The 23,865-nt window shown below is 50.0% G+C and overlaps 1 protein-coding gene across 1 annotated transcript in view; it reads left to right on the forward strand.

Annotated features, from left to right (window-relative positions):
• WWC3 (WWC family member 3) overlaps window positions 1–23,865 on the forward strand; it is a 130,326-nt gene that overhangs the window by 101,185 nt on the left and 5,276 nt on the right. Inside the window, exons 10-22 of the mRNA XM_032756553.2 lie at window positions 478–567; window positions 1,252–1,817; window positions 6,781–6,901; window positions 8,428–8,502; window positions 9,186–9,272; window positions 10,279–10,471; window positions 12,152–12,325; window positions 12,720–12,871; window positions 14,117–14,282; window positions 18,636–18,800; window positions 20,832–20,924; window positions 22,873–23,100; window positions 23,573–23,700. Coding sequence (XP_032612444.1) covers window positions 478–567; window positions 1,252–1,817; window positions 6,781–6,901; window positions 8,428–8,502; window positions 9,186–9,272; window positions 10,279–10,471; window positions 12,152–12,325; window positions 12,720–12,871; window positions 14,117–14,282; window positions 18,636–18,800; window positions 20,832–20,924; window positions 22,873–23,100; window positions 23,573–23,700 — 2,238 coding nt within the window. The remainder of the gene's footprint in view (window positions 1–477; window positions 568–1,251; window positions 1,818–6,780; window positions 6,902–8,427; window positions 8,503–9,185; window positions 9,273–10,278; window positions 10,472–12,151; window positions 12,326–12,719; window positions 12,872–14,116; window positions 14,283–18,635; window positions 18,801–20,831; window positions 20,925–22,872; window positions 23,101–23,572; window positions 23,701–23,865) is intronic.

Below are 23,865 nucleotides of genomic sequence, written 5' to 3' on the forward strand. Positions count from 1 at the left end.
AGCCACCCACCCATCCAACCACCCACCCATCCAGCCACCCACCCATCTAGCCACCCACCCAGCCACGCACCCATCCAGCCACCCACCCATCCACCCACCCAGCCACCCACTCACCCATCCAGCCAGCCACCCATCTAGCCACCCACTCATCTGTCCACCTGTAGCTCACCCACCCAGCCGCCCACCCACACATTGACCCATCCCTGTGCCCACTCCTCTTCTCACGCATCCCCTCCCTCGTGCACTGTGCCTGGCGCTTCCACAGAGTAGCAGGCACTGCTCAGGGTGCCAGGGATGTATTTTTCCAACGGGACAAAAGCAGTCTCTGTGATCTTGGCCCTTGTGACCTGGGTGCTTTTAGAATGGGTGGTCATTGCAACCTAATTCAGCTGGAGGGAATTGATAGTGGAATGTCTTGTTATGAAAATATTCTCCCTGTCTTTGAAGTGTACTAATCGACTGTTTTCTTACCTACAGGATTCTGCTTCAGGAAAAAAGGAATTGTCTACTTATGCAGCTGGAAGAAGCCACCCGCTTAACATCCTACCTCCAGTCCCAGTTAAAAAGGTAGGTTACTTTCAAAGAGAAAACTGTATTTGTTCATAGTGTTCCAATGACTGGTACATGAACTCGTTTCTTGTAGCTTATTTTTCTCCTACTGGAGCTTGACCTGAAATGTTGTTAACACAGAATGGATACATTATATTTTTAACACGCTTCTACTGTATGACTCAAGGAATATGGAGAGAACCACATTTGGCTTCAGGGTAAATAAGAGGCCTGAAGTCAAATGTATTCAAGGATTTTGTAACCTAATTAACAGTTTCAGAAGTGTACATCTATACACGTGCACATTTTTATTTTGGGTTTTTTTTAAAAGCATGTGAATTTTTTAAGCTAGTAAGATTCGGCTGCTTAAGAATGGCCCTGCGCACATTCTTCGGCCCTGACCATATGGTAGAGTGCAATGTCAAGGGCCTTACATGTGTCATTTTCTCAGATATTCCTCCTCACAATGCCCAGGGTGGGAACTGTTCTCACCCCAGCCCCAGTGAGCCCGTGGGAGCCCAGAGGGGATGAATGGCTTGAGCAAGTGTACCTGGCTAGTATGTGTTCCAGCCAGGACTGGGACTGGGACTTGGGCACGGGTTTCTGCTGTTGCCCACTGCTCTCTGCCACCCTTTCCGTGATCACAGGGTGAGCAGGGGTGGCTACCCTGCCATCTCAGATGACCATGCTGTCTCATTTCAGCCTGTGTGCCAGCACCCTGACGGTGTCCTCAGGGAGCAGCCGCGGGTCCCTAGCCTCCAGCCGCGGGTCTCTGGCCTCCAGCCGGGGCTCCCTGAGCTCGGTCAGCTTCACGGACATCTACGGCCTCCCGCAGTACGAGAAGCCCGACGCTGAGGGCGGCCAGCTTCTACGCTTCGACCTCATTCCCTTCGACTCGCTGGGGCGAGATGCCCCGTTTTCAGAGCCCCCAGGCCCCTCGGGCTTCCACAAGCAGAGGCGGTCCCTGGACACGCCCCAGTCCCTGGCGTCGCTGTCCTCTCGCTCCTCTCTGTCCTCGCTGTCGCCCCCAAGCTCGCCCCTGGACACGCCCTTCCTCCCTGCCTCGCGGGACTCGCCGCTGGCGCAACTGGTGGACAGCTGTGAGGGGCCAGGCCTGGGCACCCTGGACAGACTGCGGGCACACGCCTCGGCTTTGGGGGATGAAGACTTACCAGGCATGGCGGCCCTTCAGCCACACGGGGTCCTCGGGGACGGGGAAGGGCCGCACGAGCGAGGACCCCCACCAGCTGGCGCTCCCGTGGGTGGAAGTAAGTGCGGATGCGGCCTCCTGCGGGGCGAGGGTTACCTGCAGGGAGGAAACTGTGGGGTCCAGAGTGAGGATGGCTGGCTTTCCAGGTCCATGGTGGGCTTTACGTTTAGGAATATTGATGTGATCGGGAAGAGCACACACCTGCTCTTTCTGATCTGTGTTGGGGAAAAGATCATTGAAATTGACAAAGTTGTCTTTCCTAGGTATTTGGCTTGTTTTCAAAAAATACTTAATTGTTGAAAACTAGGGTAAGAACCACACAGTCTTCCACATTCAGAGGCTGCTAGAGATGGATTGGGGCCTTCATGACCTTTGCAGCGTGCGTGCCGAGATGGAACCGTCAGTGTGTGCCCGCCTGAGACCATTATGCCAACAGGTGTCTGGTTGTAGCTAGTGGAAATCTCAACTTCTTTTGTTGCTTTGACATCTCTTTATCTTTTATAGTTTTCATAGTTTTCAAGAACATAATTCTATCAAATGTGGAAGTGAAAATAATTGTGTAATTTCAAAAGACATGCCTGTAAGTATCAGTCATCTCTACTGAATTGGTTTCTCTGGTGGTTCTTCAAATGGAAAAACACGGAGCTCCGTGGAGCCTCATCCATTCAGTTGGTGCTGGTTCAGCTCCTCCTTGGAGCTGAGGTCTTTCAGCTTGTAGCCTGCTTGGAAGACGAAACTGCTATTGAAGGGAATATTGACCCCATGTGCTTTCCTGAGGCACCCATGGCAACTTTATCTTCCTTTGGTTTTAAAGAGGATCAAGAACAAGGTCTCCCGTTCCTGAAGTTCAGCCCATTTATTTGACTTTTATTTACACGGCAAAAATGTTTTAAATGTTCCATTTAGGCAAACACTAGATAATTTGTGCAGCATAGTGGATCTCAGCCAGGGGTGTTTTTGCCTCCTGCCCCGGGGGAACACTTGGCAATGTCTGGAAACATTTTTGGTTGTCACAACTAGGGGATGGGAGATGCTCCTGGCATCTGGCGAGTGTAGGCCAGGGATGCTGCTAAGCACCCTACCATGCACAGGGCAGCACCCCCTCCCCCTCGAGAATAGTCCAGCCCCAAATGTCAAGAGGGCTGAGGCTGAGAAACCCTAGTCACGTACTATGGAGTATTTATGTGGCAAAGGGTAGAAATAAAACTAGAAAGCAGAACCAGTGTTGTGCAGTGGAAACAGCTTCAAATTAGCACCTGGGAGACCAAGCTTTTGTTCCCTGCCCTGTCTACTTGTAGCTGTGTGACCTTGAACACATACCTGGACTGAGTCTCACCTTTTCCACCCTTGAATGCAGTGATCTTTGTGACCCTTTCCATTCACCACCATTTCGTTACCCAAGAGATAGATGGATTAGTAGATCAATAGATAGGTTCATCACTCTATAAAATAGTAGTCTGTTGGCACTTACGTGCGTAACCAGAGGCCATCGTGTTCTGAGACTGCCCCATGGCTTTTTGGCATCTCTATTTTGGTGTCTGCCCCTGTGTTTGCAAACACACTTTGGTATCCCCAGATACATTTTTTCTGAAGTCCTTATATGCAGGTATCCTTCATTAGCTTTGTTCCTCTTTATAACCACAGGTTGATTGCTCCATGTTTAGTCCATTCAGTCAAAAAAGAAATATCCAATTTTGACTTTTTTCTTAGTCTCCCTCCTCTCTCCCACCACCTTCTCCTTAAGGGATTGAGATTCCAGAATGTCAGTCTAGTTAGGCATAAAATCTGCACAAGGCCCGAGGGCCACTTTGGGCCAGAGGAGAGACAGAGTGGGAGGGAGAAGTGCTGACTTAATTTCACATCCTGATTTCTGTATTTTTTCCTTTGTTTTCCGTGGCAGATGCTATAATGGTTGAAACTTCTTAGACTGGGAAGTATTTGCTTACGTGTGTAGACACTGCCATCTCGTGCTTATTTCTTGTATTACACTGCCATCTTGTGGCGGATTCGTATATGACATTGGTGATAAATTCTTGTATGGCACTGCCATCCGCTGGCCGATTCTTATATGACACCGCCGATAAATTCCTGAGTGACACTGCCATCTGGTGGTAGATTCTTAGATGACATCGGTGGTGGTTTCTTGGGTGAGACTGCCGCCTAGCGGTAGCATTTTTATGATACTGCCATCTGGTGGTGGTTTTATATGTTACATATATTACATTGTTTCAGGGACATATATATTATGTTGTTCCAAGGACACATTTATTTGTGTCCTTAGAAACTTGAAATAGTTGACCCTGCTGGGTGTCCCCAGAGGGCCGGGTTGGGTAGCCAGCTTCAGGCATGGAAACTTGGGGGCTCCTCGCCTCCCCTGCCCCATCATGTATCAGCTGTGCTGGGAACATTGCAGTCTAAGTTTGGCCCCTAGCAAGTCTTAGTAAGACAAAATTTTTGTAAGATAAAAATCAAAGTTGTCCAAACTTGCAAACCAGCCTCTGAATGATTTTTTCCTTGTGTTTTCAATCAATTGGAGGAAACAGAAGGCAGGTCAGAGGAGTGGGGCAATACACTGATCTTTCATACTATTTTTGTTTTTGTTACAGTTTTGTCTTCCCTGGATTTTAAAAGTCAAATGTGTTATGATTATGAAACACTTAGCTATTTTCATCTACCCATTAGTATTTGCTAATCAAAACCCATAAAAATCTTGACTTTGCTCATACTGATGTTTTTATGATATTGATACTCCATTTAATGTTGTTGGCTTAAATTCTGCAGTGTTTTCACTTTGTGCTTTTTTTTTTTTTTTTAATCTCTTCTCATGCGGCTCGACAAAAGTGCTCACTGCAAGTGGCCTTGGGAGTCCCCTTGCTCAGTGTTGTTGCTCAGGCCCCAGGCATACCTTTGTGCTGTGGATGGATGTGTTGAGGATGGCTGAGGTGTGGCCAACGAGAGTTATCTTATCGCTGCGCTTCAACACAACTTAGCAATTGGCCTTATTGTTATCTCATTGTTAATATTCATGGTGGCTCAAAAGCTGTTTAAGAACTTTCCTAGAAGCTTTCACTGTTCGTTCCCTGTATGTGTTTGTTTCTGGAATGTAATGGCATTCATTGCTGTCATATGGCACCTGGCAGCTTTGCTATGCTGTGGTTTTCACTATATTTTCTTCCTTTTTACCAAGCAGTGTTCACGTCCTTGGCTCTTAGTGTCTGTCTGGCTTGAATGATGAAAAGGGAGTAAAGAGATTTTCACATGAACATGGGGAAGATTTGACCCTTGTCTCCCTGGCACTGCTCCTGAGGGTCCACCTCTGTGCCTTGAAGCTCCAGGGCAGGCGTCCAGGGTGGGGAGCATGGAGTCTGTGCTTTTTCTCAGCTGGGGCAGTTGCCAATGGGACTTCCTCCTGGCAATTCCTACTTCCACCCACCCTGTGGGTCCAGTGAACAGCCTGGGCTTCGAGGATTAGCTCCTTCATTTCTTTCCTCTCTGCATTGACTTCTGTGGCAGTGATGAGAGAGAAACATGGCCAGACTTGCGCCTTGGGCTGGGGTGGTTGCAGGTGCTTAGGCTCGTTACCTGGTGCTGTCTCCTTGCAGGCATCTACAGCTGAGTCTGGGGACCACGTTTGTCAGGGCTGGGAATGCAAATGGTAGTGGTGGTTTCCTTTGCTGGGGGTTGATGCAGTGGATGGGGGGCTTCCATTTGCAGTTGAGGGTCAGGTGTTTTGGTCCTTCCATGTGGCAGGGATAAAGAGGAGAGCTGGCATCTGGAGTCCTGATCTGTCTGAGAGGCAGTGCCTCCGGCCACCCCAGGATGGAGGCCGGCTTCCAGCCCTGGCTGATGGGGGAGAAGCAGCGAATTCCCCAGATGTGGTATGGCAGACCTTTGGAAGATTCACTCGGCCTCCACTTGACCTCGCGAGGCCAAAGGCCACAGCCCCATGTGTTCCGTGTGCTGTTGAACATGTTTGTATTTCATTGGCGTGGATGATAATTTGGTTGAAAGGAGAGATGGTCACCAGTGGAGTCAGTTTAGGAAGGCACAAAGGTCAACGCTTTCCATTTCTAGAACTTAGCCAAAGAAAAGTGTGGAGACGAAAGCGGGAGCTGGCTTTGAGTGAAGGTGGAGTGCCCAGCTGGGGCTTCCAATTTGATTCTGTGTTCCAGCCCAGTGCACCCTTCCAGAAAACAGACTCCTGGGCTCACAGTTGCATTTAGCATGGGAAGATTATATACACGTTCGTATTGGTTTTGTTAAAAGGAACTTATTGCTATGAAGAAATGGGTAGAAATGGCTGATGAAATGTTAAAAGGAAACATTTCAATGGCTATTTTTGGCTCTTAAATAAAATAGATGTGAAAGATAAAAATAAGAGTACCAGGAATAGCAGCGTGCTAACCCAGAAGGGCGGCTGGGAAGGCTCCTGCCTGCGGTCACTGAGACAGCCAGGCTTGAGCCCCAGCTTTCTCCCCTGGGGCCACAGGCCTCCCTGGTGGTGTTTTCAGAGGATGAGTGTGGGTTCAACTGTGTCCTCTGCTTTGAAGGTTGCTAATTTTTCTAGGGTTTATTTGGATAATTTAAATGTTTTTTTCCTGAGTATAAAAGCAGTATTTGTTGTATAAAACATGGGAAATGCCCGACAGCATAAAGAAGGCAGTGAAAACCATGACCTCTTGGTGAGCGCTGCTGCTGTTCCCATCGGGCTAATGCTGCTTTCCTGTCTTGTGGGTGTGCGCGGCCTTCAGAAAGTGCCATTTGAGGGGCTTCTCATCATCATCTTATGTTCTGTGTGTTCATTAAGGGGGTGGAAATAGATTTATGAATCCAAGAGGTAGCCAGAAGTTCATTTCTTCAATTTCCCAATGTGAAAAACAACTAGAGCACAGCATGTCTCCATGTGTGTGTGTCCCAGCGAGTCTCCGGAACACTCAGTGACGAAGTGTGTGCTCCAGCGTCAAGGATCCCGGTCCCCGGTGCTGTTATTTCCTGACCCTGTGTGTGTCCCTTACTTGCAGCAGTGACTCTTCGAGAAGACAGTGCCAAGAAGTTGGAGAGGAGGGCACGCCGCATCTCTGCATGCCTGTCGGATTATTCACTAGCCAGAGACAGTGGGGTGTTTGAACCTCTAACCAAAAGGTCTGAAGCCAGTTTTACTATTTCGTTTGTATGCAGAATCACCTGCGTTACTGGCAATCACAAAAAGATTCTGTACTGAAACTTTCATACATTGACACTTTGTTTATTTTTTTCAGGGGTAGGATATTTTTCTAGCTTCTTTCACCTTTGGGTCATTGGGTTTTAGAAAGAAGTCTTTCTCCCTGGCCCTGGGGGCCTAAGGCTTGAGTCTGATGGAGGTCAAAAAGGAGAATCAATGTATGGGAGAGCCCTCCTTTTCTGGAAAGGACATTCATTCATTAGAAATGAATTTCCTCCCTCCCTCCCTTCCTTGTTTTCTTAGCTATAGGAATGGTTTCACAATGACACAGCACCTTTTGGAATTCCATGCTTTATTTTGATCGGGCATCTTTGATGTCATTATTTCTTTGTACAATTTAAGTCTCCAGTATCTAGAAGACAGTTCACTTTAAGTTAATTTTTGAACACTTCCCCAAGTATCACATGTGGTTTTGAAAGGCATGCAAAGTTACTTTCTTCTTTTATTTATTTTTGTTTGTTTGTTTGTTTGAGACAGGCTCTCGCTGTCACCCAGGCTGGAGTGCGGTGGTGCAATCATAGCTCACTGCAGCCTCAAACTCCTGGGCTCAAGCAGTTCTCCCACTTCAGCCACATAGATATCTGGGATTATAGCACACACCACCATGCCTGGCTAATTTTTGTATTTTTAGTAGATATGGGGTTTCATCATGTTGCCCAGGCTGGTCTTTAATTCCTGGGCTCAAGCGATCAGCCCGCCTCCGCCTCCCAAAGTGTTGGGATTATAGATCTACTCCACCACACTTGGCTAATTTTGTTTGTATTTTTAATAGAGACAGGGTTTCACCATGTTGGAAAGACTAGTCTCGAACTCCTGGCTTCAAGTGATCCACCCACCTCAGCCTCCCAAAGTGCTGGGATTACAGGCATGAGCCATTGTGCCCAGCCACAAAGTTATTTTTCTAAAACAGGAACAACATAGAAAAGAAATAGGCTGGGCGCGGCGGCTCACGCCTGTAATCCCGGCACTTTGGGAGGCTGAGGTGGGCGGGTCACCTGAGATCAGGAGTTCAAGACCAGCCTGGCCAACATGGTGAAACCCTGTCTCTACTAAAAATACAAAAATTAGCTGGGCGTTGTGGTGGGTGCCTGTAATCCCAGCTACTGGGGAGGCTGAGGCAGAAGAATCGCTTGAGCCCAGGAGGTGGAGGTTGCAGTGAGCCGAGATTGCACCAGTGTGCTCCAGCCTGGGCGACAGAGCCAGACTCTCTCAGAAACAAAACAAAATAAAACAACAGCAAACATACCCAGCAGTTTGTAGGCAGGTACCCAGTAAGATGCCTCATGGATTCTGGGGGCCTGCCCTGTTCCTTTAGACACATGATGACCTCATTGACTTAACGTCACAACTTAACAGAGCCCTCTCTTAGCACGAGGGAGCTCCTGCAGAATCTGTAGCGACCAGTTCCCTCTGGAATGAAGTTGGTTGCATTTACCCCCGTGTTCAGGAACGAGGATGCCGAGGAGCCTGCCTACGGAGACACGGCCGGTAACGGAGACCCCCAGATCCACGTGGGACTCCTGTGAGTACAGACCCTACCCTGTTTCCCCTTGGGCTGGGCTGGAGACTGGGCCCAACCCGTGGCTGCCACCTGCACACACAGGGCTGGAGGGACCCTTGTTACCCGAGGTCTCAGGTAAGGGGACAGAGGTGGCAGGAAGGAGTGACAGGGAAAAGTGGCTCCACTGTTGTCTTCCAACACGGAGATTCACAGCTGGGAGCCGCCACTTCCTGGAGCTGGGGGCTCCAGCAGGCAAAGTGTGGCTCTTGGGGACAGTCATGCCCATTTCTGCCAGGAGTTGCTTCTGCTCACTGCAGCACAGGTAGCGGGCTCCCTCCCTCACCGTCAAGGAAGTAATCTGCTGGTTGGCAGGACAACAATTTTTGGTTTCTAATTACAGTGTTAATAAAGGCAGTGACTGTGAGGTGCCCCTGAGGGAGACAGGGTGTTTGGGTCCCAGCCATTTCCTTTGCTTACTCTCGTCACTTCAGTCCAGGGCTCCTCCACCTGGCACGGTTGGCATTTGGTCATTCTTTGTTACGGGGACTGTGCTGTACCTGGGCTTTACCCGCTAGGTGCAGATGTCCTCTGGGGATAGGGTGGGGCAGAATCCCAGGCAGTGGATGGCCACTGCTGCAGTTGAGTCAGAAGGATGGTTTTACTGGGGGGCACCTGCCGTCCATGACTCATGTCTGGTTTCCTAGGCGCGACAGCGGCAGCGAGTGTCTCCTCGTGCACGTGCTGCAGCTGAAGAACCCGGCGGGGCTGGCGGTGAAGGAAGACTGCAAAGTGTAAGCCAGGCCCCAGGGCACTGGCCAGCCGGCCACATGGCTGAGGAGGGAAAAGACAGTTTGGGAGCCTGAATTTCCAGGAAAGCACCAGGGAGTGTCTGTCTGAAGTGTAGAATCTTCAGAAGAGTCTAGTGAATGATTTGAGGCCAGTAAAGGTGCCGGTGCTGGTGCCAAGCTAGTGTTTGCCGTGTTGGCGTGGAGGAAGTACCTGCCTGTGCCATACAGGACTGCATCCTCCTGGCCCGGGGATGGGGTTGCTGATGCCATCGTGCTCTGCTCTGCGATCTTGAGAGACCTCTGGCTGGGACCAGGGCGTCCTTGACTGGGTGGGGAGGAGGAAGTAGGCATCGGGAGCGGCTGGTGGTGACTTTGGCCTCGATCGTGGGAGCGCTGCCTCTCTGAGCTCCGTGGCCCCAGATGGGGGCCTGATGGAGGGTCCCACTTACCCAAGCTGGTGACCATTTCTGTAATGGTCTGTTCAAGTCACAGGGTGGGGCCCCTTTGGCGAGTCTTCTAAAGGCCTCAGGACCCCTGAGTGTGAGCAGCTCGGGGCTCGGCTGGGGTTCGGCCACCCCAATGACCTCTGCAGTGCTCACAGATGGCGCAGCCGCTCCCATGTGCCAGACTTGGGGCAGGGAGGGTGGGAAACACGGGCTGCCCCATGGGTGATGGGCTGAGAAAGCAGTGGGGGAGCCATGCAGAAAGACCAGAGGGGCAGTTCCCAAAAAGATGGGGAGCAGCAGGGCCTGGAAGGGTCCACTGCTTCAGTCCTGGCTTGGAAGTCATCCTCCTTGTGGGTGACTCCCCCCATCCCTGGGGTACATCGGTCTATGCTTAGTTGAGAAAGGAACTTTTTGCAAAGGACTCTGAGACTCTAGCCACAGGTGCCCAAAGGGGGCTGAACGTGGAGAGTCTGCGCACATCGTGTAGGTCGCGCCTGCTCTGGGACTGCGCCATCTGTGAGCGCCGCCTGCACGCGCTCTTCCCTCCTCCATTCTGTTTGCAGCCACATCCGCGTCTATTTGCCCCCACTGGACTCGGGCACACCCAACACTTACTGCTCCAAGGCTCTGGAGTTCCAAGTGCCGCTGGTGTTTAATGAAGTGTTCAGAATCCCCGTGCATTCCAGTGCATTGACACTGAAGTCACTTCAGTTATACGTGTGTTCAGTGACTCCGCAGCTGCAGGAAGAACTGCTGGTATGGCGCCAGGCGCTCCACCCGCCCCCGTCCTCCTTCCTTCCTTTGTGTTTCAGTCAGCCGGTCTTTTGTTTGTGTTTCTTTCTTTCCCTTCTTTCTCTTGTACTCTTTTGTGATAATTTCTTAGTTTTTGTCTGTCTTTGCCTTTTGGCCTGCCTCTCTCTCTTCTTCTGCCTCTGTCTCTGGTTCCCTCCCTCCTTTCCCCTTTGCCATCCTCCCTTTCTCCCATGGTGGGTTGCTTGGACGTTGTGATCTTCTTAAGTGTTTCTGTAGCTGGAAATACAAACAAGGATGATCCAACCAGTGATCTTGTCAAGCACCTTGTCATCTAGATGTGTCCTCTCTACTAGTACTCACAAACCCTGTGGGATGCCTTTGCGTCAGCCCCATCTTCAGTCCAGGGAACAAAGTAGGGTTGACAGATTTAGCAAACAGAAATACAAGACAGTCAGCTAAATTCGAATTTCGAATAAATTATGGATGTTCTTTAAAGTGTAAGTATTTCCCATGCGGTGTTTAAGACTCACAGGGCAACCCTGTGGTGTTTATTTGAAGTGCAGATTCACCTGGGCGCCCTGCACGTTACCTGGCAACCCCAGGGCGAGGCCTCAGGAGAATCCGCAGTTTGTCCTCAGTATCCCAGCCATCCAGGACCCATGCCAGGGTTGGAAGCCAGGGTGGATTCCTTCCATGGCCAGAGTGTTCTCTCTTGGTTCTGTCCCCTCAGCGGCACAATTAGGGCATGCAGAGTTCAGCAGTCGTTTCTTATTTCAGAAATTCCCGAGCGAATCTGCCTCATCAGGGCAGTAGAGCTGTGAGCCTGGCCCAGCACTCCAGGTTGCCCATTCTTTTGCCCTGTCTGTTCCCTTCCCAGCACTTTCCGATTGGGCGGAACAGGCGACCAGGGAGCCACCCATTACACTCCTATGCAGTTGCTTTCATTGTGCTGCAGTCCTTTAAGTAGAAATGAAATCTTTTATGTCTTGTTTGGTTAAGATTGAAGGGTAGGCTGGGCACAGTGGCTCATGCCTGTAATCCCAGCACTTTGGGAGGCCAAGGCGGGTGGATCACCTGAGCTCAGGAGTTTGAGACCAGCCTGGCCAACATAGTGAAACCCCGTCTCTACTAAAAATACAAAAATTAGCCAGGTGTGGTGGCGCACACTTGTAATCCCAGCTACTCGGGAGGCTGAGGCGAGGGAATCTCTTGAACCAGGGAGGTGGAGGTTGCAGTGAGCTGAGATCGCACCACTGCACTCCAGCCTGGGCAACAGAGCAAGACTCTGTGACACACACACACACACACACACACACACACACACACACAAAGATTGAAGAGTGAACTGGATTTTTTTGAGACAGGGTCTCACTCTGTTGCCCAGGCTGGAATGCAGTGGTATGATTTTGGCTCACCACAGCCTTCTGAGTAGCTGGGACCACAGTTGTACATCATCATGCCCAGCTGATTTTTAAATTTTTTGTAGAAGCAGAGTCTTGCTCTGTTGCCCAGGCTGGTTTTGAACTCCTGGGCTCAAGCAATCCTCCCACCTCGGCTTCCCAAAATCCTGGGATCACAGGCATGAGCCACCTGCTCTGCCTGAACTAGATATTTTAAAGGACTCTAGTCATTACAGCGAAGTCATTCAGTGCCTGTTGTGGCATTTCTTTAATACCCCTGCAGGGCATTGCTCAGATTAACCTGGCTGACTATGACAGTTTGAGTGAGATGCAGCTGCGCTGGCATTCCGTCCAGGTGTTCACCAGCTCTGAGCCGTCGAGGACGCGGGAGCCTGGGTGTGCAGGAGAGAGCTCCACCCGGGATCCTGCACACACCATCTCCATCTCCGGCAAGACGGTACTTGGCCCTGCTCTAAGGAGCTGATCACTGCTACCTTCGTGACCCTGAGACTGGCTTTATCTTGGGGAAGTCATTTCTCAGAGGTGTCTTTGTAGACGTAACTCAGTATAGTGGGGTAAAGGAGTAGAGTTTCCATATGGCCATTGCATGAGAATGTTTTTTAATGCAAATGTGTTCATGGTCATGGGTGGTACACTGGCTACTTTTAAATATGAGCCCTCAGAGCTACAGGAAAAGGCCACATGAATGCCTCCACCACAGACCTAGGTAGGGTGAGTTTCTTCTCACGGAAGGGCAGCAGAGTGGCCTCCTACCTGTGCCGTGTGGACACCTGCCATGTGTGCAGCGTCTGCTGGCCTGAGCTGTCCTCACGCACCCCCTCCTCCTGCAGGATGCGGTGACGGTGCTCCTGGCCAGAACCACGGCACAGCTGCAGGCGGTGGAGAGGGAACTGGCCGAGGAGCGGGCCAAGCTGGAGTACACGGAGGAGGAGGTCCTGGAGATGGAGCGCAAGGAGGAGCAGGCCGAGGCCGTGTCCGAGCGGTAAGGGCTAGTCAGCGGGCAGGCTCCGGCTCATGCCCTCCCTAGAAAGGAGCATGGGTGCCCTGTGGTCAGAAGGCTCGTGAAAACTGTTGGGGGGAGCACATTTTCTCTGGGGAGACAGCCAGCGTGCCAGGCAGCGTGGCTCTCTCTGAGGTGCACTTGCTTTCCTCAGCCATGCCTCCGTAGAAGATGCTGGGCAATCCTTAGGCACCACCGCCCAGAAGTCGATTCTGGTGGGAATTGAGTGTTGGCCTGGACGAGGGCAGCTCCCCGAGCTCTCTCTCCTGACTCTCAACGTGTGCTTTTCACCCTTTCTTTCTGTCTGTCCTGGAGTTTCTTGTCGAGAGCAGGGCTGTTGAAGCACTGCCCTCTCCCAGGATTGGATACAGTAAGGTCCCTTGAAGTTGTTGGATTTTTTTCTTTTTTAACACCTTTATTGAGATATAATCTACCTCCCATGCAGTTCACCCATTTTAAAGTGCACAGTTAGGTGGTTTTTAGGACTGAATGGGCACAGTCAATTTTACGGCATTTTATTTTCATCACACACTCTCCGCCTATCCCTGGCCAAATGCGCTCCCAGGTTCCCCTCTGATTCCCTGCAACTACAAATCTGCCCTCTGTGTCTATGGACTTGCCGGTCTGGACACTTCTTACAAATGGGGTCATGCGGCATCCCTTTCTGCTTCACCTGAAGCAGCCTATTGGTGAATCCTTGGCCCCATGGAGACCTGCATGCAATAGATGAATGATTCCAGTGAATGGGCGCCCCTGGTGCCCTGGCTTGTGTTCATCGTCTCTGGAGGTGCTGTACATATTGCTGTACTTCCACATTTTTCCATAAAGTGCACCATCTTTCCAGGGCTTCCTGCTGCTTCCCAGTGGCTTTCCCTGAGTTTAGTTTACAGAGGAATTTATTTTGGGGAGCGATAGTGCATGCAGAGGGGAAGGTGTTGTGTTCAGGGATGGACAGGAGTTGGGAGGGGTTTGGGGCTGAGTGGTGCAGTTTTCTGGGATCTTCAGTGGCTGCCACTGGTGACGGAAAGCCCCTCTTAAGGACAATCCTTCAAGAGCCATCTTCCCTGGAAAACAGAAGCGCCCTTTTACTTTATGAGAGACGCAACAGTCTTCAATCATTGGAAAGAAATAGGTTTTATTGCATTACCTCTACTACTGTGCTGTAAGAGTAGCATGAAATACATCCCGTTTGGTGACCATTTGGGCTTCTGCAATGTCCGCCTTCAGGAGTTGGCAAGCGGACTCGGTGGATAGTGGCTGTAGCAACTGCACCCAGACCAGCCCTCCGTACCCAGAGCCCTGTTGCATGGGTATCGACTCCATCCTGGGCCACCCATTTGCTGCTCAGGCAGGGCCTTACAGGCCCGAGAAATTTCAGCCCTCACCTCTTAAGGTAAGTAGAACATAGGGGATTTTCCGGAGCCCCTCACCCCCAATATTTTGCCATGCGTACCAGGTATACTGCCCTGGAAGGAGAGGCTGTGTGCCCCCAAATTCTTCGTGGGAAGTGTGAGGGGATGGGGGCAGATGCACCAAAGGCAAGCAGAGCCGGGGCTCCTAGGGAGGAGAGCCACGTGGCTGACCTGCACACACACGCAGTGGCCCGGGTGTTGTGGTATAAAGTGGACACTGCTGTTGGATTTGAGGGTCACAGCTAAGGCTGGGTTTACTGTGAGCTGAGGAAAAGAAGTGAATGGCCTGAGATCTGTAAAGGGCTTGAATAGGCACAGTTGATCCATTCCCACCTTCAGGGACAAACGAGGCTCCGGAGGGTTCGTGAGTCCCACAGGTTTTGGACAGTCGTAGTTCCTCTTCCCCTTTTGTGAAATGTAGAATAGTGCTGTCCTTTTGCCCCTTCTGCTCATCTGCTCCTAGCTGTACTGTCACCCTGTCTTTAGGGGAGAAGTCTCATGTTTACAGCGCCTGTGAGGTCAGGGAAGGCACTGTCAATGCTGTTTTGAAACTTTGTTTCCCCACTGTTCAGCTCACAAAAGTATTTTATCACCCTCACGCCCCTGCCCCCACCCAGAAGCACAAAGTGAAATCTGTCCCCAGCAGCTTCCCAAGCTGTGACCCACAGCAGGTTCCTAGTTGTTCTTTTGGACCAGGCTGCTGGTCATGGCCCTTGTCCAACTTTCTGAGATCTCAAAAAGCAGCAGCCCCAGCCAGGGCGAGTGGCCGTGGGAGGGTTATTTAGTGTTTCCCCTTCCCTCAACTTTTAGTTTTGAAAAAGTGAAATCTGCAGTAAAGTTGCTAGAATAATGCAACAAATACCTGTACACCTCACCTGGATCCCACAGTTGTTAGTTCTTCACCGCATTTGCATTCTCCCTTTCTGTGTGGGCATCACAGATACAACAAAGTTAGTATAGTGGGTGAGTAGGAAAAAAAAAAAAACCACAAACTCCCACCCTCGAGAGGGAGGTGCCAAAGGAGACACTGCTATCATATGTTCATGCCACAGAGAGCAAGGGGGCTTCTGGAGAATGCAGTGGCAGGGAAGCGGGCAAACACTTGTAGAGAGGTTTGCAGTTTTAGAAAGGGTTCACATTTAGAAATGTAAATTTATATTTACATTTTACAAACGTCAGGATGATAAAAGGGTGCAACTGCTATGGAAAACATTATGGTAGTTCTTCAAAGCATTAAAAATAGAACCACCATAGGATCCCACAGTCCCGCTTCTGGGTATATCTGGGTGTATATCCAGAAGAATTGAAAGGATCTTGAAGAAATATGTGCACACCTGTGTTCATAGCAGCAGCATTATTCACAGTAGCCAAAAGGTGGAAGCAACTAAAGTGTCCATCATGGATGAGTGGATAAAGAAAACGTGGTCTATCCATGCAATAGAATATTATTCAACCTTAAAATGGAAGGAAATTCTGTCATGCTGCAACATGGATGAGCTTTGAGGACTCATGCTGAGTGAATAAGCTAGTGTGAATATTTATTTGGTCCTCAACTCTTTGAGTTGCATGTTTCCTGGCATACAACTCCTAAGATCCTTAGAATCTGAAAAAAAAAAAAAATTTTTTTTTTTTTTTTTTTTTTTTTTTGAGACGGAGTCTCACTCTGTCGCTCAGGCTGGAGTGCAGTGGCGCGATCTCGGCTCACTGCAAGCTCCGCCTCCAGGGTTCATGCCATTCTCCTGCCTCAGCCTGAAAAAAATCTTTATATGCTAATGAGTTACTGGTGGCTGGCTAAGAGAATAGAAAAGCACAAAAAGACAAATACCATCTTGAGGTTCCTGGAGTAGTCGAATTCACAGGGGCAGAAAGTAGAATGGTGGCTGCCAGGAGCTGGGATGGGGTGCGGGGATGTGTTACAGAACGGAGCTGGGGTCCGTTCGCCCGGTGCAGTAAAATCAGGTGTCTGCACAAAGGTGTTTGGCACGGGTAGAAAGGGGGCATTTATTTGCGGGCGCCAAGCAAGGAGATTTGGGCAGCTCACACTTAAGACTCAGCCTCCCCATGCCTTGCAGGGAAGGGTTTTTAAAGGCAGAAGTAAATTTCAGGAAAGCAGAAGTCACAGGCAAAATCCTAAACCAATCCATGGAGGTTACACATTGCTTTTGGCCTAGAAGGGTAGGATATCTTAATGTGGGGGCTTACAGAATGTAGATGGATTCAAAGATTTTCTGATTGCAATTGGTTCAGGAGGCAAAGCTTTGTCTAAAAATTTGGGGTCAGCAGAAAAGATAGTTAGCTCTGACTTGTAGGTGTGACTCCCTCCAGACCCCTCAGGAAGAGATTCAGAATAAGGAGCAAGGGGCAGAGTGCAGTTCCCAGCTCCCCCTTATCTGAGGTCTGTGCCAGCGGGTCCCTTTGGCAGGGGTCTGGGTTTCTGAAAGACTATCAGGGACATATGTTAAGATGTCTTTGGTTTCTTTTTTCTTTTCTTTTTTTTTTTTTTGAGATAGAGTCTCACTCTGTCGCCCAGGCTGCAGTGCAGTGGTGCGATCTCAGCTCACTGCAACCTCTGCCTCTCGGGTTCAAGCAATTCTCATGGCTCAGCCTCCCAAGTAGCTGGGATTACAGGCGCACACCACCATGCCCGGCTGAATTTTTTTTTTTTTTTTTAGTAGAGGCGGAGGTTTCATCACGTTGGCCAGGCTGGTCTCGAACTCCTGGCCCCACGTGATCCACCTGCCTTGGCCTCCCAAAGTGCTCCCAAAGGCCTCCCACGGTGGCGTGAGCCACCGTGCCTGACCAAGATGTCTTTAGTTTCTCCAGGGAACCAAACATCTCCAGACTCTAACTTCCTTGGCTATTGTTTTAGGCTACTATTACCTTCTTGCTTATCAAGTTACTTACATCTCAGGGATAGCGAGGTACCTGGAATTTCCCTTGAAAGAAATGGATTTTCCTTTATTTCCATGCTCGGGAGGTCTGCAGGCCCCTAAAACGGGGTCTCTGCTCTATCTCAGGAGTGGGAATGGGGAGTTGTTGTTTAGTGGAGAGGACAGAGTTTCAGATTTACAAGGTAAAGAAGTTCTGGAGATCTGTTGCACATCGATGTGAATAGATGCCACTGAACTGTGCCTGTACGAATGGTTAATATGGTAAATTTTGTTGTGTGTTTTTTTCCCCACAATATTTTAAAGAACAGCGCCCTGAAGGGCCTCACTGAGAAGGCAGTGTTTGAGTAGAGGTCGTCAAGGAAGGGAGCTCAGAGCTTTGTGCAGAAGCATGGTCAGGTGTGGGAGCAGCCGGCGTGTGTTGTGGGGTGGTGCTGAGGATGAGGGGAATGAAGTGGCCAGATCGTGCAGGGCCCACTCAGGACCCTGCCTTTTCTCTGAGGGCATGAGAAGCTGGTGGGTTTTGAGCCCAGTGGCAACATGATCTGACTGAAGCTTTTTTGTTAGTGTTTTCTAAAATTTATTGAGTTGAAGTTCACATAAAGGGAAGCATTTTAAAGTGTATGCATCAGTGGCACTTGGTCCACAGTGTTGCTCAGCCGCCACCTCTATCTAGTTTCATGATGTTTCAGTCACCCCAGAGTAAAACCTGTCCCCATTGAGCAGTCACTCCCATTCCCCCTCTCCCCCAGCCACCTGCAGCCACCAAAATCTTTCTAGCTGTGTGGATTTACTTCTTCTGGGTGTTTCCAGAAGTGGAGTCATATACTATGTGGCCTTTGGCGCATGGCTTCTTTGACTCAGCACGATATTTTCAAGGTTTATTTACGTTTTAGCGTGTATAAACACTCCATTGGTTTTTATGGCTGAATGCTATTCCCTTGTGTGGATAAGACCACATTTTGTTGATCCATTGATCTGTCAATGGACATTTGGGGTGTTTCCACCTTTGGCCAGTTTTCCTGGGATGTCCCTGGTTGCTGTGTTGAGAATAGATCGAAGGGCAGAGAGGTGTGGAATTGGGAAGACTGGTGAGGCACCTACTGCACTCATCCAGGCATGAGATAATGGCGACTCAGGTGAAAGGTTGCTGACAAGCGCTCAAAACCCACTTGATCTTGAACACAGAGCCAGCAGGGATCGCTCTTGGACCAGATATGGGGTGTGCCCTAACGTTCTTTGCATGAACAAATGGAAAGTTGAGACCCCTGTGAGAGGAGGGGCCGGGGTGGGGTTGGGGGGATATCAGCCTTTCCATTGTGGATGTGCCACATGTGTGAAACGCCAGCTAAACCCCAAGTGGAGAAGTGAAAGACATGGTTGTTCGCATAAGTTTCTTGCTCACATTATGAAAGAAGCCATGGTCATGAGCGAACCACTCCCTAGGTTGATAAGGAAACCAACACGGAAGATCTCTTCCCGGAAGAAGCAGCCAGCCTCCTGAAGGAGCGGCCCAGCCGCCGGGCCCGAGGGTCACCTTTTGTTCGGAGTGGCACGATTGTCCGTTCCCAGACCTTCTCGCCTGGAGCACGAAGCCAGTATGTTTGCAGAGTAAGTTGGAATTCCTTTGTCACTTTGTCTGGAATGTTTTGTCTTTCGTCCCCTTTGTGATTTTTTTTTTTCTGCTGTTCATACTTAAAGGCATATGTATTCGCACCAATAATACCAATCCATGAACTATGAACTTTATAGGTATGCGGTGATGACATTGGTGTTGTGATCTCCCTGTATGCCCTACCATGCTCTCTGATTCTGGATTTGTTCAGGATTCAAATTCATCCCTTCCCCTAGTGTTCAGTGTTGTGTATGTACTGACCTGTGGGCGGGAAGCAGGGCAAATCATTTCTACCTCAGCCTAAGGAACAAGTGGAAGCAGGGGCTCTCTTGAATGGGTTGAGCTGGAGGAGCCAGGAACCTGAGTGGCTTGGAGCCCTGTGGGGCAGCCAGATTTCTGGGCCAGAGGGTGGATGGTCCTGGCAAAGGGGCAGTGGGTTCTCACTCACCCACATGTAAATTCCCAACCTGCGGATGAGTGGGAGGTGCTCAGCGGTTCTCAGCCATGGCTGTGCCTTGCAGTCAAATCACGTCGGGGGACTCAACAGATCCTGGTACCCACATAGCACCCCAGAGATTTGCCATTGGTCACAGGTAAGGCCTGGGCATCCGAACTTCCGGAAGCACCCAGATGGTTCTAGCATGTCACACAAGGCTGAGAACCCCAAGGTGGGTGGAGGGAAGACTCGAGCCAGTGTGGTCAATGAAGGTAGGACAGAGTGATAGTGCCAGAATGGACTTGTACAGAAAGGGCTTTTAAGGATGATGGCTCATGACACAGTGACCTGGAGGGGCCATCTGGTTGAGAATCGTGACCCTTCCTGCACCTCTGAATTGGGGCTGTTGAAGAAGGCATCCGCCCTGGAGGTGCTTGCTCCATGAGGGCAGAGCCAAGGCAGATCTTCAGAGAGGGAAGGGCCTCAGACCCTCAAAGGAGATGTGGCAGACACTGTGGGAGGGGGCCTAGCTGGCCAAAACGGCCTCTCAGCCATGTTGGTGAGACCCGCCACTGTTGTCCCATTGTTCTGAAGTGTCCCTGCTGGCAGCTGCCCCGGGTGGCGCCGGGTCCAGTCCGGGCCCTCCCACCCGTCACACTTCAGCCCCGTGGAGGCTGATGCTCAAGCGCTTGGCTGGACGTTCTAGATGGAAGGCCACGCTCACCGCCCTCCTTGTTCCAGGCTCCTGCCGAGCCACCAGCGTGTCGGCTGGCGGGGCTGCTTATTGAGGTGGGGAGGGTGCAAGCAGGTAGTGCTTTGCTTGCTCAGAGGAAAAGCTCTGTGTGCCTGTGTAACAGCTGCACTTACTGGCGATGCTTCTGGATGCTTCGCTGTTCTCTATGTTTGTATGAACGCCGTGCAGGTATGCTGCCAGGCCGCTGCACTTCCTGAGTAGGTTTACTGGCGTGGAAAATAAGGCCACGAAGGCAGGGATGTTGGATTTCACACAGATTCACACTGATCCTGAGGTGAGACCCTGCCACCAAGTGAAAGCTATAATGACTTGGCTCCCATAAAGATGACATTCTTTACTTTCCTGTTGAAAAGCACACCCTGTCCTTTGATGGGCACAGCTGCAGTTGGCAGTGTGGGCGTGTCCTACTACCAGGAGTGAGTCTCTTTTCTGGAAGTCACTTTCCCCAGCTATTGCCAAAGCCACAAATACAGCCCATGAGAAAGACTGAGGAAAAGTGAACCGTGCTGAGGGCGGCACTAGCTTTCACGGGGGCTGTACAGGGCACGAAACCGCCTTGGTATCGATCACACGGAGATTTTGTTGGCTCAGTTAGCCTGGAAACTGGGGGAGGGTTTTGTTTGCTTTGTTTTTGTTTTGTTTTGTTTTTTTCATTTTAGCAGAAACTCTTGTTTAAATCGAAACCCAAAGACCTGCTACAAGCACCAATAATCATAAGTGCACTCGAGGACCTGTGAAGAGGACCAAAATAACCCATTCTGAGACTCTGAGTACACACACAGAATGAACTGTGCATTGTTGAGAAATTGTTTCTGAACATCATTCTTTTTGGTGCAGCTTTATCGTAGTGACAGTGACAGTTCAACGCTGCCCCGGAAGTCCCCCTTTGTCCGAAATACTTTGGAAAGACGAACCCTTCGCTACAAGCAGGTATGTGCCCTGTAAACAAATATGGAATCTGTGCTTGCCCTGCGAGTGATTTTTACAAGCCTTAAAAAGGTAATATTTAAGGTCATGTAAATGAAAAGGTAGTATTCCTATTTCTTGTTTACTTAACAGATGTAATGTCATAATGTTGCTAATATTTCTTAAGATGGTATCATGATTTCAGATAATCTGTGATCTTTACATTCTTCAGTATAATAAATAACCATTTTTATATAATAGACTCTTTTTTCTTTTTTTTGACAGGAGAGTATATATAATTTAGAAAAGTTGAGTGTTTCAACATATTGCTTTTCTGGGCAGGGATCGTTTGAATACGTGTGTGTGTGTGTGTGTGTGTGTGTGCGCACACGTGCAGAGAGGAAGAGAGACAGACACACAAAAAACCCCCAATTTCCATGTGGCAGTTGTGCTCCAACACATAGAAGAGTGGCTGCTGACTGGGAAGAATAAGAAAGTTTATAATTTGGGCCGGGCGCGGTGGCTCACGCCTATAATCCCAACACTTTGGGAGGCTGAGGTGGGCGGATCACCTGAGGTCAGGAGTTCGAGACCAGCCTGTCCAAAATGGTGAAACCCCGTCTCTACTAAGATTATGAAAAGTAGCCAGACATGGCAGCATGTGCCTGTAATCTCAGCTACTCAGGAGGCTGAGGCAGGAGAATTGCGTGAACCCGGGAGGCAGAGGTTGTAGTGAGCTTAGATCATGCCACTGCACTCCAGCCTGGGAGACAGAGCAAGACTCCGTCTCAAAAAAAAAAAAAAAAAAAAAAGTGCATAATTTGGCTGCAGAAGTGTCTCTTAGCAGCACCGCTGCTGGCATTTCAGACAGGCTCATTCTTTGCTGTGGGGGCTGCCCCGTGCACTGTGGGATGTTGAGCAGCGTCCCTGGGCTCCACCCACCAGATGCCAGCAACACCCCATTACATACACAGCAGTTGTGACACTCAAAATGTCCACAGACATTGCCAGCTGTCCTCCGAGGGGCCAGATTCTCCTGGTTGAGAACCACGAAGCTCTGCTGGGAATTCAGCAGTGCTTTTAAAAGAATTTATATTTGTTAAGTTACGACCCATATTTGGGTTTAAATTCTGTGTATGTGCAAAATAGTGTTGTGTGTGTAAAAAGCATACCGTGACTCAGGCCACTGACCCATGGTGATTGGCGAATGGATTTGTGGTTTTGCTGCGGTGACTGCTGTCTCAGGGTTCTGTTTCCCATTGGATGGGAAGTACTGCTCTCAGTTCCGCAGACAAGAGTCTTTTCCCCGTCAGGGTTTTCCTCAGCATAGGTATGTTTGCTTACTTGAGGCTTATATGGGGAGGGAAGCTTCGGACAGCTTGCACGTGTGTGTCTGCGTGTTTGCATGGGAGTGTGTATGCTTTTTTTTAAACAACAAGCACTCGTGGTTTATAACATACTTTCTTTCCCCTTGTACAGTGGATCATTAAGATTTTTCCATGTCCATATATTTTTTTCAACTTGTTACAATGGCTACATTTTATACTGGCCTTGTAATTTATTTAATGTTTCCTGCTGTTATAGACTTACTTTTTTTTCTGTCATAAACCTTAATTGGACCACTTTTGCATGTCAACAGTTATGCCTTTCAGATGCAAGTTTGCTGTAGACATATATATATTCTCAAATGGCCCTTCAGAAAGATTGTTCCCATTTTTGATCCTGCCGGCCCCATGTAAGAGCATCTGTTGCTGCACACTTCTGCCAATACATAGGTCATCATTAAAGAAAAACAATTTGCTGTTACTAACCTTGATACTGAACTAGAGATTTACATTCCTCTTGCCCACATCTGTGTTTTTTAACCTTGGGCGTGCTTAGAGAAATACGTGTGCCTGACCTGTCTCCTATTAATTGTGGAAGAACCTTCTAGAAGGCCTGAGTGAGGGGTCACAGCTGGCGTCTCTTGCAGTCATGCAGGTCTTCCCTGGCTGAGCTCATGGCCCGCACCTCCCTGGACTTGGAGCTGGATCTCCAGGCGTCCAGAACACGGCAGAGGCAGCTGAATGAGGAGCTCTGCGCCCTCCGTGAGCTGCGGCAGCGGTTGGAGGACGCCCAGCTCCGCGGCCAGACTGACCTCCCACCCTGGGTGCTTCGGGACGAGCGGCTCCGTGGCCTGCTGCGGGAGGCCGAGCGGCAGGTGGGGTCCCCTGTGGCCAGCTCCCACCTGCACCTCACTGCTCCCTGCTCCAGGCTCTGAAGGGAGCCTCCCAGACACGGAGGTGGTCCCTGAAGTGCCCCACCACTGGGCTCTTGGAGCCCCTTCTCCCTCTGTGGGCTGCGAGGGTGGCATCTGTGTGGCTCCTGCGTGCATCTGGAGGCTGCGGATGCTGGAGGAGGGGTCATGGGCCCTCCCCACCTTGTCGGGGGAACATTCTGGGTCCCCAGTCGCCAGGCCTGACTCCAGCCACCCCTGGCCTCTGTCTCCTGGGAGGAATTCCTTGGGGGGAGTGTGGGTGAGGTGGGCCTTACTCCCTCCTGGGTCACCACTCACTGACTGTGGTTGGTTTTTCTGGGCTCCAGGGCTGGCAGTGAACTTACTCATTCTTCCTTAAAAAAAAAAAATAAAAAATCGATAAAATTGTCTTGTTGGTCCAATGTTGTTGTTCCAGACAAGACAGACCAAACTTGACTACCGTCATGAGCAGGCAGCTGAGAAGATGCTGAAGAAGGCCTCCAAGGAGATCTACCAGCTGCGTGGGCAGAGCCACAAAGAGCCCATCCAAGTGCAGACCTTTAGGTATGGCGGAGGCGTGGCAAGGCCGGCCCCTCGGCCCTGCTTCCTCCTTACTGTTGTGCCTTTGGCGTGGTAAAAAGTACAGTGAGTCTGTTTTTGTTTTTCTTTTGAGACGGAGTCTCACTCTGTCACCCAGGCTGGAGTGCAGTGGTGCAATCTCGGCTCACT

Source organism: Hylobates moloch, unplaced genomic scaffold, assembly GCF_009828535.3.
Source record: "Hylobates moloch isolate HMO894 unplaced genomic scaffold, HMol_V3 SCAFFOLD_7, whole genome shotgun sequence".
Classification (NCBI taxonomy): Eukaryota; Metazoa; Chordata; class Mammalia; order Primates; family Hylobatidae; genus Hylobates; species Hylobates moloch.